Raw genomic sequence first — 15,112 nt, forward strand, 5'->3', positions numbered from 1 at the left:
AACACATGACCAGGGAATACACTAACTTCCACGCATCGGACTCTTAGAAAGGAAAGAAAGAAACTCGTTATGAACTTTAAACTTATTAATTCAAGATTTGGTTATTAACCTGATTAAAGTATTGTGGAAACATGCCCTGATAGCTTTTAAGTAATTATTTTAACCAGACTGCTAGTTTGTTGCCATCCGTATTCTTTTTGTAGTTAATGTTCATTCACGTCTTAAGAACACATTTTGTTTTTAATGTTTTAACATTTTTCAGCCTTAAATTTCCTTTTTGAAAAGGCAGACTCTCCTGTGTATTTGAAGAGATAAGAACTCTGGCCGTCGTAATTCACACCTCTCCCCCACTAAGGAATGCGGGTCTCATTGCTCTGGTTAACATAATTTCAGACCTCTTTAAATCAGAAATTCACTATACCTTTATACTTTTATACTTTGTTCTTTACTAAACAGGGAAATGTATCTATATAACCAAAGCAAAGGTTAAAATTACGCTGACTAGTTGCAATAGTTCAACCAATGACAAACAAGACATAATTCTTCAGCCTGGAACCTGTAGAAGAAAATGAAGGTAAACCTCAAAATTGTTCTCTTGATTAGAAAGTGTTTCATCACATTGCTTGATACCCTGCTTCTCACAATATTAGAATTAACCAACAGTTATTTAAGTTATTGTAAAAACATATACATATGTAATTTTTCGATCATAGCCTCGTGCTCCAAGAAAAGTTCCTTTCTTCTCCTGCGGGTGGCAGTATTGTCTTGTTAAATGGTCCACGGGTCCCGGACCAGTAAAAGGGTCACGCTGTGTGCGTGAGTGTGTAAATTAGATGTGACTGTTTAAGAGGTGTGCTCCGAAGATAGCGGATCAGCAGGTGACATGTTAATCCCCAAAGTTTATGGGTCTTTGTTCAGATGCTTTTAGCGAGACAGATGTTTTCAGCAAATGGTCGTAAAAGTCGTTAAAGTGTTATCATTCAAGGTTGGGGGGAATCACCCTCTGCTCTCCAGTGGAATTTCTTAAGTGGATCTAAGAGTGTGATTTCACAATGAGACATCAGGCTATCTGCTACATATCCCCCCCATCGGGTGATAATCAGCAGAGATCCAGGTTATCAGTCGATGAGATGACGTAGATAGCTGTGGACAAAAAGGTTACTGGGTATCTCAACTCTTACTGGTGGCATTTGCTGGTCAGTACACAACAGGCTGCATTAGCGTTATCCAAACCAGAGCTAAACCACTTCCCTTACTGCAGCTACCTGCATAGGTTCATCAGTTGCGTCCTCCTGAGTTTCCACGGACACTTCTTGACCCCCCCTTCTACGTCTCACAAATCTAACCACCTTACCCGACCATGAATCCATTTGTCTCTGTAGCTTCACGGTCTTCCTACGATAAAAACACGTTATACCAAAGGTTGCTACATACCCCAGACATACCAGCACAGCTAACAAGGTATCGGGCAATGACCAGGAGTATCTTACAGGTTGGCCTGTCCATGTGGGACGTGCCTCGATCTCTTTTAAGACATTATTGATGGGGGTCAAATCGATAGACTGGGGACCCTCATACTGTATCCGACCAAGGGTGTCAGGGCTGAGTTCTAAGGAGTGGGTAGTAAAGAAATCAGACACCTCAATTTCACTCTCATATTGATCAGGTACTAAGTGGTACAGGGACCATTCCCCAACATGCAGAGTAGCCCCAGGTGGTACGTCTACCCAAAATGTTTGTTCCGGAAGGGGAATACGTTCATCGATATCATGCTGGTCATAGGACAACACCGCTTCCCGTGCCGCAGTATTTACCAACCACCGGCTCCCTACGATTTCAACCTGAGTCTCGACCTGTTGGTACCTATGAGTGACAGTGGCAGGACACTGGTCCTTAGTGAGCATGGGCTTAAGGCCACAAAGATTGCCGGCACCCTCTCGAGTGAACGGTTTACTGGGACAGAGATAGTGTATATCCTTGGACCGGGTACACATGCGCAAATTTGGGGCCAGATAAAGTCCAGGATTGATGTCTTGGTAAGCTACCAAGGTCGGAGTCTGAATTTTGATGTGTGCTTCTTTTTGCCAAAACCCAACATTTACCACTTCTTTTAAGCGATAAATGTTTTCCGCAGCTATTATAGGTAAGTTGACCAGAAAAGCTACTTCTCTATTTTCTGGATTGACATAAAGAGGTACTGCACTTCCGAGTGTATAGGCTAAATGTGCTTGGAGATCAGTAACTTCCTCTCGGGTAGCCCGACTGAGGATTTCCTGTACCAGGGTTAAAGGCACCAGATAAGCTGGTATCTTGCCCATAGCTAGACTGTCTACTGAGGATCCCACTTCCTGTAGCATGTCATTCAAAAGCATGTTAATCACTTGGATGTGAGCCATATCTGTCTGGATTGCCCGGGTCAGGGAGGTGATCGTTTGCAGAGTTTTGTTTAAAGCTACCGTGTGGGTATTGAGGACCACAATGGTACCCTGTAAAGTTTGTCCAATTGCTTGTAGCTGTCTCTGTTGGGTGTCTATTTGGTCCTTGATGTGTGGTAGTTCTGCCTGTAGTTCCCCTACATTACGGCGGACCGTGGCTAGGCCCACGGCATTAACAGCGGATGTGCCGACGCCAAGGAGTGAGCCTACAGCGGCGGCAGCAGTTAATAAACCTGCAAGAAACCGTTTGGATCTCTTTTGAGCCCCATTCAGTTCAGACTGTGTGACCGCAAATTTTTGCAGCTGTTGTAGCATGTGGGTGGTGTCTCGTTCGGCATGGCTTACTGCCTCTCGTACCCACCAATGCCCAGCCCACCCCACTTGGCGGGACCAATCAGGGAAGTTCTTTTTACATACTTCCTCCGGGTTCAGTCGTACAAACACCCTTTGGGTATGTAACCGGCAGTTTGTGATTAGTAGTCCCGAATTATCCCTAAGAACTACTCCTGAGGTAGGTCCGGGGGAGATCACATCAGGGGCCGCGACGATCGTCCCCAGCACGAGCGTCAGGAGCAGGAGAGTCCTCATCTTCCTAACGAGACAAATATACATGATTAACCTGGGTGTACTAGTGTGAACCACCAATGAAGTAGAATCTAACAGATAAGTGGCTAACAATCAGTGATATCCTATTCCCAGGCACAAAATGATGGTTCTGTTGGCTGGCTCGATCGGCAGATGTGTAATGGTACTTGGGTTGAAATTGCAAACAACAGACTACTGTATATGGATCAAAGATCAATGTATTCCTAAATTTTAAAAATGAAGTTATTAGTTTAGTTGCCAGTTGTACAGCTAGGAGTTGCTAAACACCTAGGGGTCTAGCAGGGGTTTTGTCCACCTGATTAGACTCTAATCAAGGCATTGGCGGCCCCGACTTGTCCCATAGGGCTTTGGTGTGGCTTAATTTGGTTGCGGTGTACCCACTTGCGGGTTGGCTCCTTAGAACCTTGGCTGATCTGGATCTGGTACACCACCGGGGACAATTTGTCCGTGATTGTGTGGGGTCCAGTCCAGCGAGGCATGAGTTTGCGAGCCAGCCTACCCGTATTCGATTGGGGTTTCTCGACAGGTTGAGCGAAAATGTAGTACCACACCTTATCTCCCACCTGAAGCTCGTCATAGGACGCCTTCTGATCATAGTAGGCCTTCCGACCCTGGGCACTTCGTGCCATGTGCTGTTGGGCAAAAGCAAAAGTGGATTTTAGGTGTTTCTGCAAATCGTCTATGTACTGCTGTGTTGTGTAGGCAACTGAGGTATCTGTTCCACCTGGCTGATATAACAGATGTAGCGGAAGTGTCATCTGTCTGCCTGTCATCACCTCGAATGGAGAGACGCCGGTGGAATCGTGAGGAGTTGCCCTAATGGCCATGAGTACCAACGGCAATTTCACATCCCAGTCGCGGTGATGCGTGGCCACAAATTTCTTGAGGATGCTGACCACTGTGCGGTTAGCCCGTTCGACCTGACCAGAGGACTGGGGGTGGTAGCTCACGTGCAACTTGGCTTTTACACCGAGGACGTGCCACATTTGTTGCATGACTTCTGCCGTGAAATGAGTACCTCGATCTGAGTCAACCCTACAAGGAAGACCAAACCGGGTGAAGATATGATTAACCAGGAGACACGCTGTGGTTATAGCGGTGTCATTGGCGGCTGGAAGACACTCCACCCACTTGGTGAATGCACATGTGACTGTGAGGAAATATTTGTTCCCTCGAGCAGACTTTGTGAGCGGGCCCACCCAATCCATTTGCAGATCCGACCACGGGAAGGTTAACCCCTTTCTCTGTAAGGGAGCCCTGTGCAGAGGATTCGCCGGCTGGAACTGGCAGCACACCAAGCATCCTTTAATGTAACTAGCTACATGCTCCCGCATTCGTGGCCAAAAGGCCACCTGTTTGAGTGTCCTATAGGTTTCCTTGATCCCTTTGTGACCTGCTGATGGAGAGTCATGGGCGTGCCCCAACATTACCCCCCTGTGGCACGGAGGCACCACGAACGCAGGAGAAGTGTGGGTCTCAGTGACATGAACAAGCAAGCCCTTGACCACCTTCAAGAATGCACGGTTGTCCAAGAGTTGTTTAAGCGGAATTGATGCCTCCAGCATTTGGCTGGTTATGGGATTGTTGGTGGGATCAAGCAAGAAAGCCTTAATAGATTTGATGTCGGGGTCTGCGTCTTGTAGCGTGATCAAATCAGCATCTGTGATTTCTGGATCAATGGAGACCGCAGCGCAGGGTGGGATTTCTGTTGTTGAGGTTTGTTTAGCTTGTGCTCTAGTCACGGCTAAAACAGTGGGGTTGGGTTGGGTTGGGTATTTCAACGGGTCAAAGACCCATGAAACTCCTTCCAAGGCACCTCTTTTGGCCAGTGAATCAGCTTGGTCATTGTATGTCTTGTCTGTTCCTGGGACACGTGAGTGTCCCCTCACCTTTTTCCAGTAGACAAGCATGTCGTGTCGAACTACCAGGTAGTCCGCGGCTGTGAACAGCTCTGTGTGTTTGACTGCTTTCCTGCCAGATGTGAGAAAACCTTTGGTTTTCCAGATTGGCAAGTGACATGTGAAACTTAGACGTGCGTAGTTGGAATCTGTACAGATTAACAGGGTTTTTACCCCCTGGTCGATAGCAAGTTGAATTGTGATGAGTATGGCAGCGATTTCGGCATACTGAGAAGTTTGTGATCCTAGTTTGAACTGTTGTGGTTCGCAAGGGTTGTCATCAAGCCAGACGATTCCTGCACCGGCTTTGAGGCCTTCTTGGTCATGTCGGAAAGAGCATCCATCTACGTAGACCGTGGGAATGTTTTCACACTCCTTGGGGTCAAAGTAACGATGGTTTGTGGGTTTTTGGGAGGCGAGATTGGGAATGGGCGTTGATGTGGCCGGTATGTCAGTTTCACATCGCTGACATGCCGCCAGATCAGTGCCTAGAGGTAATCTCAAGTTTTGCGCATAGCGCACCTCAACCTCAAAACTTTGTAGTGCCATTAACCAGGAGGCGACTCGTGCGTTGGTGACCACACCTTCTCGAATGCGCTGGCTGTTGAGAAAGACCACTGGCTGGTGGTTTGTTTCTACAATGATCTTTTGTCCCCCAAGGTAGTTGGAGAAGTGTTTCACTGCCCAGACCGTGGCCAGAAGTGCTTTCTCACAGTCAGAGTATTTGAGTTCTGGAGCCATCAAAGCTTTGCTTGCATAAGCTACCACTCTCTTGTCTCGATCGTGTACCTGGTATAGACCAGCACTCACACAGTGTTCGGAAAACCCAACTTGAAGGTAGAATTCTTTGCTGTGGTCCGGATAGGTTAAACAGGGTGCCGATGCCAGTTTGTCTTTGAGGGTTTGCATGGCTTGCGCCTGGGCCTCACCCCAAATGAAGGGTACATCCTGCTTTAACAGCTGGTACAGTGGCTTGGCCAGTTCCGCAAAGTTTTCAATGAACTGGCGGGAGTAGTTGCATACCCCCAAGAAGCTGCGAAGGGCGTGGATGGTTTTTGGTTCCGCGATATCCACGATGCCTTGGGCACGACATGGTTGCGGGAGAACACCATCTGGACCGACCAAAAGGCCCACATAATTGACCTTAGTTTTGCACCACTGACATTTGGCTAGGGATATTTTCGCACCTGCTTTTGTGAGCTGATCTAGCACATGATCAATCTCTTCCAAGTGGGCATCGAGAGAGTTGTTCCGGATAAGAACATCGTCAACATAAATCAAGGTTCCTCGTTCTCTTGCATCAGGACAAGCTTTGTTGAGAAAGATGTTGAATTCAGCTGGTGAATTGGAATATCCGAATGGGCAGCGGGTGAATGTAAATTGACGGCCGGCGAATGTGAATGCCAGTTTGTGTTGGTCTTCCACATGGACCGGAATGGTCCAGAACCCCGATGCCACATCTAAGGTTGAAAAATATTTGGCATCTCTGACCCTAGGGAGTTCTTGCTCCAATTGGGTCATGGGCCATCTAGAAAGAGGGACCTGGTCATTTAGGCGGCGATAGTCAATAGTCAGACGCCATTTGCCATTGGGCTTCAACACCGGCCAAAGTGGCGCAGAGTAGGTGCTGTTGCATGGTCGGATTATTCCTTTGTCTAAGAGATCATCTATGATCTCTTGCACCGGCCCGTATGATGCAAGTGGAATCTTGTATTGGCGAACGTAAGCAGGAGCAGCGTCGGGATGCGTCGGAATACGAATCATATGGATGTGGGTCAATCCACAATCCATAGAATCTTGAGAGAAAGACGCGCGATACTTAGTCAGCACTGTTCTGAGCTTTACACGCTCTTCGTCTGATTGCAATGCATCCGCATCTAACAGCATTTGCTGTAGTTGCTTCTCAAACTCTGTTTGAGTTGAAGGAAAACTGTCGGCCTCCTCCTTCTGCTTCACCAGGACTGTGTTAGTGCCAGGTGATGGGACAGAATCGAGACTAAGGACAGTGACTGTATCCAAGACCATTTGGTCCCTGTGGGTCAGATCAATGCGGTACAACGCATCTTCATTGGTCTCCAAGACAGGAAAAATAGCAATTGCCCCAGACGGTCGGGTGTATAATGTCTTGGACTCTTGCTTTGGGAGCAACTGCTGAGGAATCGGACCGATGACTGGAAGCCGCAGTTCAAAGTCATGAAATTTGGTGCTAACCAGCCAACCCAGTTCTGTGAGTTGGGGAATCACTATGTCCTGGGTTGTACAATTTTGAACGAACAAGTAGACTGACCTAGCACGTAACTCCACAAGAGGTGTGGCTTCCACGGTCAGACCAAGATCAAAGAATCGATGTGAGGGTTGGAACAGTGCATGGGGGTGACATAGTTGTTGTCCAGGTAGGATGGTCAGGTAGAGGCCGATATTTTTGGTATTTGCCGGTAGGGTGATGGCTTGGTTGTTTGCCACCTGACAAACTTCAGGTATGGTCTGACCCGAGTGCAGATACTCTGGCTCAGGGGAAGAGCCATCTGCCTGAGTGTTTGTGAGGGACCAAAGGATGTTATTGATGGTGTCTACCTGAACATCCAACCTGACCAACACGTCACCGCCCACATAGATGGAGTGAGGTAAGTCTGGGACCACAAGGTAAAGCTGGGTGAACTCTTTCTTGTTCCAACGGACAGTCAAAGAACAAGTGCCGACTGCTGGCAAGGTGGGTTGAGGAACGGGCCCAAGCGGAAAAGCTCCCTGGGATTGAATGAAATGAAAGCTAGCATGGGTTGCCGATAATGAGTTTACTAAGTCTTGGCTGACTGCGGATTTGTCCGACCACAGGGCGATGACCACGTCATCCACCTGGAAGTCGTCCAATGTGACCCCCTTCTCCACTCTGGGACAATATTCCCCAAGATTTTCAGATGGGACCATGGTACACAAGAAGGTGTCACGTTGTTCCAAGACTGAGCTTGGAGGCCAAGAAGGATTTGTACACTGTGAAACGGCGGCTGTAGGCCCTTCCTCAATCTCCATAGGAACCACGGGGTCGATCAGTTCCTTGCATGGTTGGAAATGTCCACAAAGACGGTAGCACTGGATCTCCTCCTCACGAGAGGGAAGAACAGGAAGGGGTTGCCGAACCTGCGCCCAGATCTTAAGACCTTGAAAGTCGATAAGGGGCTCGAACCGATTAAGAAGATCTTTTCCTGCGAGGAATGGGATGGACTCCAAGGGAGACACATGAATTGGATGAACAACAGTCACGGGCCCAATCGTAAGTTGAATTAGGGCCATCGAATGTATGGTGATGCCCGTGTGTGAGTAGGGCTGGATATTGAGAGAACAGTTACTCAGCTGTATCTCCCTATTCCGTCGCCGAGCGGATGCCCGCACTCGGTTAAAAAGGGACATGGACATCAGTGTGATGTCTGATGCCGTGTCAAGAAGAGCATCTTGCACAAATTCATCCTCCAAAGTAGTAGCAAGATAGAATTTTCTGGCCACCCCCCTTTCGCTCAGATGGCCCAAGAACTGTCGGAAAGGAAGCTCCCCCCGAATTAGAAATGGGTCTTCTTCCTTGAGAGAGTGGTCAGTGTCTAGTTCCACAACTAGGACTGCACTAGGTGCAGTGTCTTGGGCATGCTCCCAAGTAGCTCGTTTGGGGTCTTTTTCATGGGGAGCAGTGCTCGACTGCTCCTGGATGTTGCGCCCTTGGTTGAGGTTACCCCTTTTCTCCTTGCGCATTTGGTTAACCCATTGCAGGATTAACTCAAGATCCCCTGCCTCCAGGCCGTTAAGGGTTTTGTCAAGTGATGATTTAGGGCTTTTTGCAGTCTGGTTTGGTCCAGAGTGCCTGTTATTCCCATGATGGTGTGGCCTGCCACCACGTTGATGGTGGGAGGCTCGACCTCGATGGGGTCTGCCCTGGCCGCGATTCACCTTATAAGTAGGTGAGCGGCGTCGCTGTGGATCGACCTGCTGACTTTGGGCTGGTTCTTGTCTATAGGGTCTGGACCCGTGAGTCTTATCTGTTCCCTGGAAGCTGTGCTTCCCCTCTAGTTCCATACAAGGGTTACTGGCTACTGCAAGGACCTCGGAGTCGGTTTTTTTTACCCAAACTTTGCTGAACTTTTGCAAAACCTCTAAGAGCTAGATCTCTTAGCTGCCGACTAGTCAGGGTGCGGGGACAAGCCGAGACACCTAAATGGTGGCTGGTTGAAGGATGGAGGTTCTGGACAAACAGGACCTTGAAATTTTCGTCCTCCTCCATCTCTGGTTCATTCTTGAAGCCAAAGTAAGCGCGCCTGAGGCGATAGTAGTACTGTTCGGGGCCCTCCTGCCTGTTCTGCCTCACCGCGAATGCAGCAGAGAGGCCTAACTGGGTTGAGAAGCTAGAGAATTCTGCCACCAATGCTTGGCAGAGAGCCCTATAGTTCCCCCTTACGTGTGGTGGTTGGCGTTCAATGAAACTGCTAACGTCGCGGTTGGATGTTATTTTAATGAGATAGATTCTGTCGTCTATGGTGGCCAGAGGGAAGCGCCGTAGATAGTAATCAATGTCATTTAGATAAAGGTGGATATCATTAGGACAGCCAGGCTTAGGTTCAAACCGGCTGATATTGCGGGCAACTTTATCCAAATCTCTATCTGAGGGCGTTATGGGCCTGGCCATATCTGCATTTGTTTGGGGTCGTTGGGTGTGTTCAGATTCGACCCAGCCAAACAGGGTCCGGTTCACCTTTTTGGGGCCAGCCGGTTCCGGTTTGACTCTGATGGGTGATCGAGGAGCTTCAGCTCCTCCCTGGTAACCCATGGAAGTTACGGGCGTAGGAGTATGTACCTCCGTCTTAAAGAGATGTGGGGTCGCTGGTCTACCCTTTGTTGGGCTTACCTTTGGCCCCCGGGAATATGTCTCATCCCGTTCTAATTTGAACTCTGCCAACTGCGTTTCTGCATCCCTTTTTTCTATACGAGCTAATCTTAAAGCACTCATAGCCTGTGTTAGTTCAGCCTCGAGTTCGGTCTGCTGCTCCTGGGCTTCCTCCAGCTTACCTCGTGACTGGATGGCAAGCTTTGTGGCTGTTTCGGCTTCTTCCTGCAGTGACTTTACTTTATGTTCAAGGGCTTCTTGTTGGGATTTTATCTCTGAACCAGTATTATGCCATTGCGCCAATTCGTCCCTGAGTTTTTGGTTAGTTTGCTGGAGAGCTGTACAGTGGTTAGTAGCATGTTGCTCTCTCTCTTGTGAGAGTTGGAGTTGTCTCCAGAGTATGAGGGACATTTTGTATACGGTGTCTATTTGTTCTTTTATTTTAAGGGATTTAGTTAGGTGGTCGTCCACACAGCTAGTCATCAAACTCTGAAGGTGGGCATCATCTGCCTGTTGCACGCCTTCAGCATAGTCTGGAATGCGGCAGCTTACTAAATCAAGAAGAGTGGCTTCTACTTGGTCCACCGACTCAGCCTCGCTGAGGAGCGGGGACCCTGCCTCTCTTGGAGAACTCATTTTGACTTGACGAGGGTCAAGCGATGCGAGCTGTATTGGAAGCCAGTCCCGGATGGGTGACTTAGCACTGCTGCTGAGATTGGAGGGATTGATGCTAAGGTAACAAACTTTTGATGCGTAGTCCCTAGTGAATCTAATAAGCCCAAAAGTGTAGTTTTTTTTTTTTTTTTTTTTTTTTCAATGGATAGTTATTATTTTAATTTTATTTGGGTGACCTTGGATAGGTATAAGTTTTAATAGTTTGCATGAAAATTGTCAAATACCTATTAGTAATTAATTAATTTATTAACTAGATGGTAACTGACAAGGTTTGAATGACTGTGGATGAATTAAAGATAGCACTGCTGTCACCAAACACCACAGTCAACTCCTGTCAAAAACCAGCATAGAGCGGATGTATGTATGTCTATGAGGCTTTGATTTATTTAGAAATTCAACAAAGTGACTCAGACAGAGTCTAAGCTACCTTCAGTATTAGCGAGCAGATTTTTTTATTTTTTTATTTTTTTTAATTAATTAATTAATTAATTAATTTATTTATTTATTTATTTATTTTTTTATGGCCAAATAGGATAAGGATTATATGCCTGTATTTAGAATAACAAGAAGAAGTGGATAAAATGCTTGACAAAACAAAATAATGAATGGCTACTATGGATTACCTAAGTAACAGGTATTTATAGCAACAAATGATTATAACCTGAATGTTTAAAATACTGGATATTATGGTTATCTCAAATGATTATATTTAATGTAAGCAATGTGAGTAGAACAGCTGACAAGCAAGTTAGCTTTGAGGGTTGACACTATGTTTGAAGTAGGGTGGCTACATAGAACAAAATATTGAATTATTACAATTGAGTTATCTAACTGTATCTATTTGAAGTGAATTCTAATTTGAATATATACTTACTAGTAATTAAGAATGGAAATGGCACTTACTAGTATTAATAATAACTAGGACGATACAACATTTAAAATATAACAGTAACCAAGCAAAGAAAGCAGGGGAAGAGGATATCTCGATTAAGGTATGTCAAAACTCATATGAAGCCAACACCAACCACACGTAAACACAGTTTACTACAAGAATTTCCCAAAATAGCGTATAAATGAACTGCAACCCCCTTTAACCTGAGTATTCACCCAAACGACCAGAAGAGGGCAGTGTAGATATAGCTTTACCCCTAGAGGCACGAAAAGGTAAGACAGCCTTGAGGCAAGATGTAGCTGATACAGTTGACCACGAGATGGCGACTAGAGGCCACTGGTGGGGAAGGCTCCGCCTACCGGTGACACAACTGAGTCCCGCCCCCTTGAGTGGGAGGACAAACCTCAGCTCCTGAGAGCTCAGTTGCTTTCAAGCTTTGTGGGGAACACAACGGTCTTGCTGACCTTAACACAGAGACACAGAGAGGAGCACAGCACGCAGGAATTTACTTCACACAGTCTGAGTCAAGCGGGGCTTCCGCTGAGGGCGTGATCCTCGCCCGTCGCGTTTTCGCGACTGTAAACCTCTCTACCACCTAAAAGGATAGCGTTACGCCGCGGTTTGCAAAGCCGCGGGGCACACGAGAGGGTCCCAGTACGACCGGGGTGCGGAAATCCGCGCACACGGGCCGTTTAAACTGGGAAGCGGGTTTACTGCACTGGAAATCCGCAGCTACAGCAACCTCGCTGAGGCCTTTACAAATAGCGCTGATATAATTCACGTGATAATAGTTGTCGGCTGAGCCTGTTTAGATACCCCGGGTAAATGTAAAGCACCAATAACAGTGATAATGAAAGCAGACGCACAGCGGCGTCTACAATACACACACGCGCTCACACTGATCAGCTCTTTGGCGAGTAATATGAGGCGTTTCACAAGTGATTACCAATGCTCTTTAAAACACATACACACAAAGGAGTTGGATATATATATAGATGTATATAGATGTGCGCGCACACAGACAGAGAAGTGACTCGGTTAGCTTTCGCCAGCCCGCTGGCGTTTTACTAACGCGGAGCGTAAGGTAGATATTTAATAAACACAACACACCAATACGTTTTCTTGACTCCGTGCTTTCTCCCGTAGATCAGAGATGTGACGTTGGCCCCGCGTCGGCCGCGCCAAATATGTAGTGGTTACAAGGGATACCGAACTATTTACCTGATATCAATATTAATTTTAATATTAATATTAAAGGTTAATAGGGCGCCAGTAGCGGCTAGCTACAAAATTTATATTTAACCTCAGGGTGAGTTCTTGTCGGTTTCAGAAAGTCTTTGAACCACGGGAGGAACACACTTAAGTCAAGAATTGGCTAAAACAAGTAATGTTTATTTAGAATAAAAGTAATACATGGATATATGCAGAATTAGATAAGGGGCATAATTCAAACAACAATTTGAGAGTGAAATTCAAGCACGCTGATGATAACAGTCTTACAACCAAACCTTCTCATCGCATATATGAATAACTCAAAACACTTTAGACCCAAACAACAGAAATGTATAAGTAGATAAAAATAAACAAATCAATACCCAGTTTAATATACCAAAGGGGAAGTAATTATGATAACCCACTAGGAGATAAACCTAAATATGAATAACTAAACCCACTATAAGAATATTAGGAGATTAAACAAGATTATAAGTGATTATATACTGCTATAAACGAACTAACTACTAAAGAAGCAAAACGCTCTAAACCCAAGCTAATTGAGTTAAACTAGATTACATTAGAACTATGGAGCTGACAGAGATCCCACCATCTCTCAACCGGGAATAACTATAACTGAAAACTTAGCAAGACTCAACCTAACCAGACCAACAGAACGCCACCAGAGAATTAGAGATTTAACCAGCGCCTCACTTTGCGTTGACCGGCCTCGGGCAACCGGTGTCGTCTCTGCCGCGAAGGGAACCGTTGGTGTCGACCGCCAGGAAGGGTAGCTCGATCCAAGTGGCCGAAGCGGGTTCTTCAGGTGGACTTCACGGTGCAAGCAGGGCTTCGGTTCCAACGGCAAGCGGGAGCGATCGCTCCGGACAGCTGATTGATTCAGGATTCTCTTCGCGTCTGGGTCTGGTACGGCGAGCGATGTATAACGCTAAAGATGAGCGGTGAACTATAGGCAGCTCCGTAGCGCTAAGGTGGTTTCAATAGCTGGAAGCACCTAATTCTCTAATTCTGTTGATAATCGCTGGACTTGTGTTGGTCAGCGCGGATGCGCTGCAAGCGCAGCTCAAGCTAGATCTATGACTCAAAAACTTAAGAATCACTAAGCTGAATCTAAGAGAAAGTAAAACAAAAGAGAGAGTACAAAATTCTAACTAAAACTCTAAGTTAAAATTACTTCTAAGAAAAAAATTGAACTTAACTAAACCTAAAAAGCGCACGAACTCCGAACTGCGAACCACGAACTCCCAACCGAATGAACTAACATCCCCCTTTATTGGAAAACACGTTCCCTTCGTGACGTATTGGCCCTAACTTGTGATAGGTTTCCTAACTGCAAGTATAATCTCTAAAAACCCAATCAGCTCCAGGTAGGTGGAGTCTTGCCTGGACGACTCCCCCTTTTTTTCTTTTATTAACTTAAACCTTAACATTCTTAAATGATCAGATTAAACAATTGCTTATTTAAAATATACTTTGACATAGAAAACCCACAATTTCCCCACATTCACCCACTGTTGCATAGCATTTTAGTGATATGAATAAACATCTCAGAACTGAAATCCTAACCAGACAATTAGATAATCATAGTTGATTTTGAGGTGTAAGAATGGAAAGAAATATAACACATGACCAGGGAATACACTAACTTCCACGCATCGGACTCTTAGAAAGGAAAGAAAGAAACTCGTTATGAACTTTAAACTTATTAATTCAAGATTTGGTTATTAACCTGATTAAAGTATTGTGGAAACATGCCCTGATAGCTTTTAAGTAATTATTTTAACCAGACTGCTAGTTTGTTGCCATCCGTATTCTTTTTGTAGTTAATGTTCATTCACGTCTTAAGAACACATTTTGTTTTTAATGTTTTAACATTTTTCAGCCTTAAATTTCCTTTTTGAAAAGGCAGACTCTCCTGTGTATTTGAAGAGATAAGAACTCTGGCCGTCGTAATTCACACCTCTCCCCCACTAAGGAATGCGGGTCTCATTGCTCTGGTTAACATAATTTCAGACCTCTTTAAATCAGAAATTCACTATACCTTTATACTTTTATACTTTGTTCTTTACTAAACAGGGAAATGTATCTATATAACCAAAGCAAAGGTTAAAATTACGCTGACTAGTTGCAATAGTTCAACCAATGACAAACAAGACATAATTCTTCAGCCTGGAACCTGTAGAAGAAAATGAAGGTAAACCTCAAAATTGTTCTCTTGATTAGAAAGTGTTTCATCACATTGCTTGATACCCTGCTTCTCACAATATTAGAATTAACCAACAGTTATTTAAGTTATTGTAAAAACATATACATATGTAATTTTTCGATCATAGCCTCGTGCTCCAAGAAAAGTTCCTTTCTTCTCCTGCGGGTGGCAGTATTGTCTTGTTAAATGGTCCACGGGTCCCGGACCAGTAAAAGGGTCACGCTGTGTGCGTGAGTGTGTAAATTAGATGTGACTGTTTAAGAGGTGTGCTCCGAAGATAGCGGATCAGCAGGTGACATGTTA

At 45.6% G+C, this 15,112-nt stretch overlaps 1 protein-coding gene across 1 annotated transcript; it reads right to left on the reverse strand.

Annotated features, from left to right (window-relative positions):
- Positions 1-129: 129 nt before the first annotated feature.
- Positions 130-14,214, reverse strand: LOC125805006 (uncharacterized). The gene is made up of 2 exons (XM_049485174.1): positions 13,297-14,214; positions 130-3,027 (listed from the first exon to the last, which is right to left on the reverse strand). Exon 2 carries the CDS (start codon positions 3,021-3,023, stop codon positions 1,239-1,241), a length of 1,785 nt encoding a protein of 594 aa, XP_049341131.1. The 5' UTR covers positions 3,024-3,027; positions 13,297-14,214; the 3' UTR covers positions 130-1,238.
- Between the last annotated feature and the right edge of the window lie 898 nt (positions 14,215-15,112).

Source organism: Astyanax mexicanus, chromosome 11 (genome assembly GCF_023375975.1).
Source record: "Astyanax mexicanus isolate ESR-SI-001 chromosome 11, AstMex3_surface, whole genome shotgun sequence".
Classification (NCBI taxonomy): domain Eukaryota; kingdom Metazoa; phylum Chordata; class Actinopteri; order Characiformes; family Acestrorhamphidae; genus Astyanax; species Astyanax mexicanus.

What these genes read in the sequence shown, in the direction of transcription:
- LOC125805006 (XM_049485174.1), bottom strand. Translation starts at nt 3,023, where the DNA reads ATGAGGACTCTCCTGCTCCTGACGCTCGTGCTGGGGACGATCGTCGCG.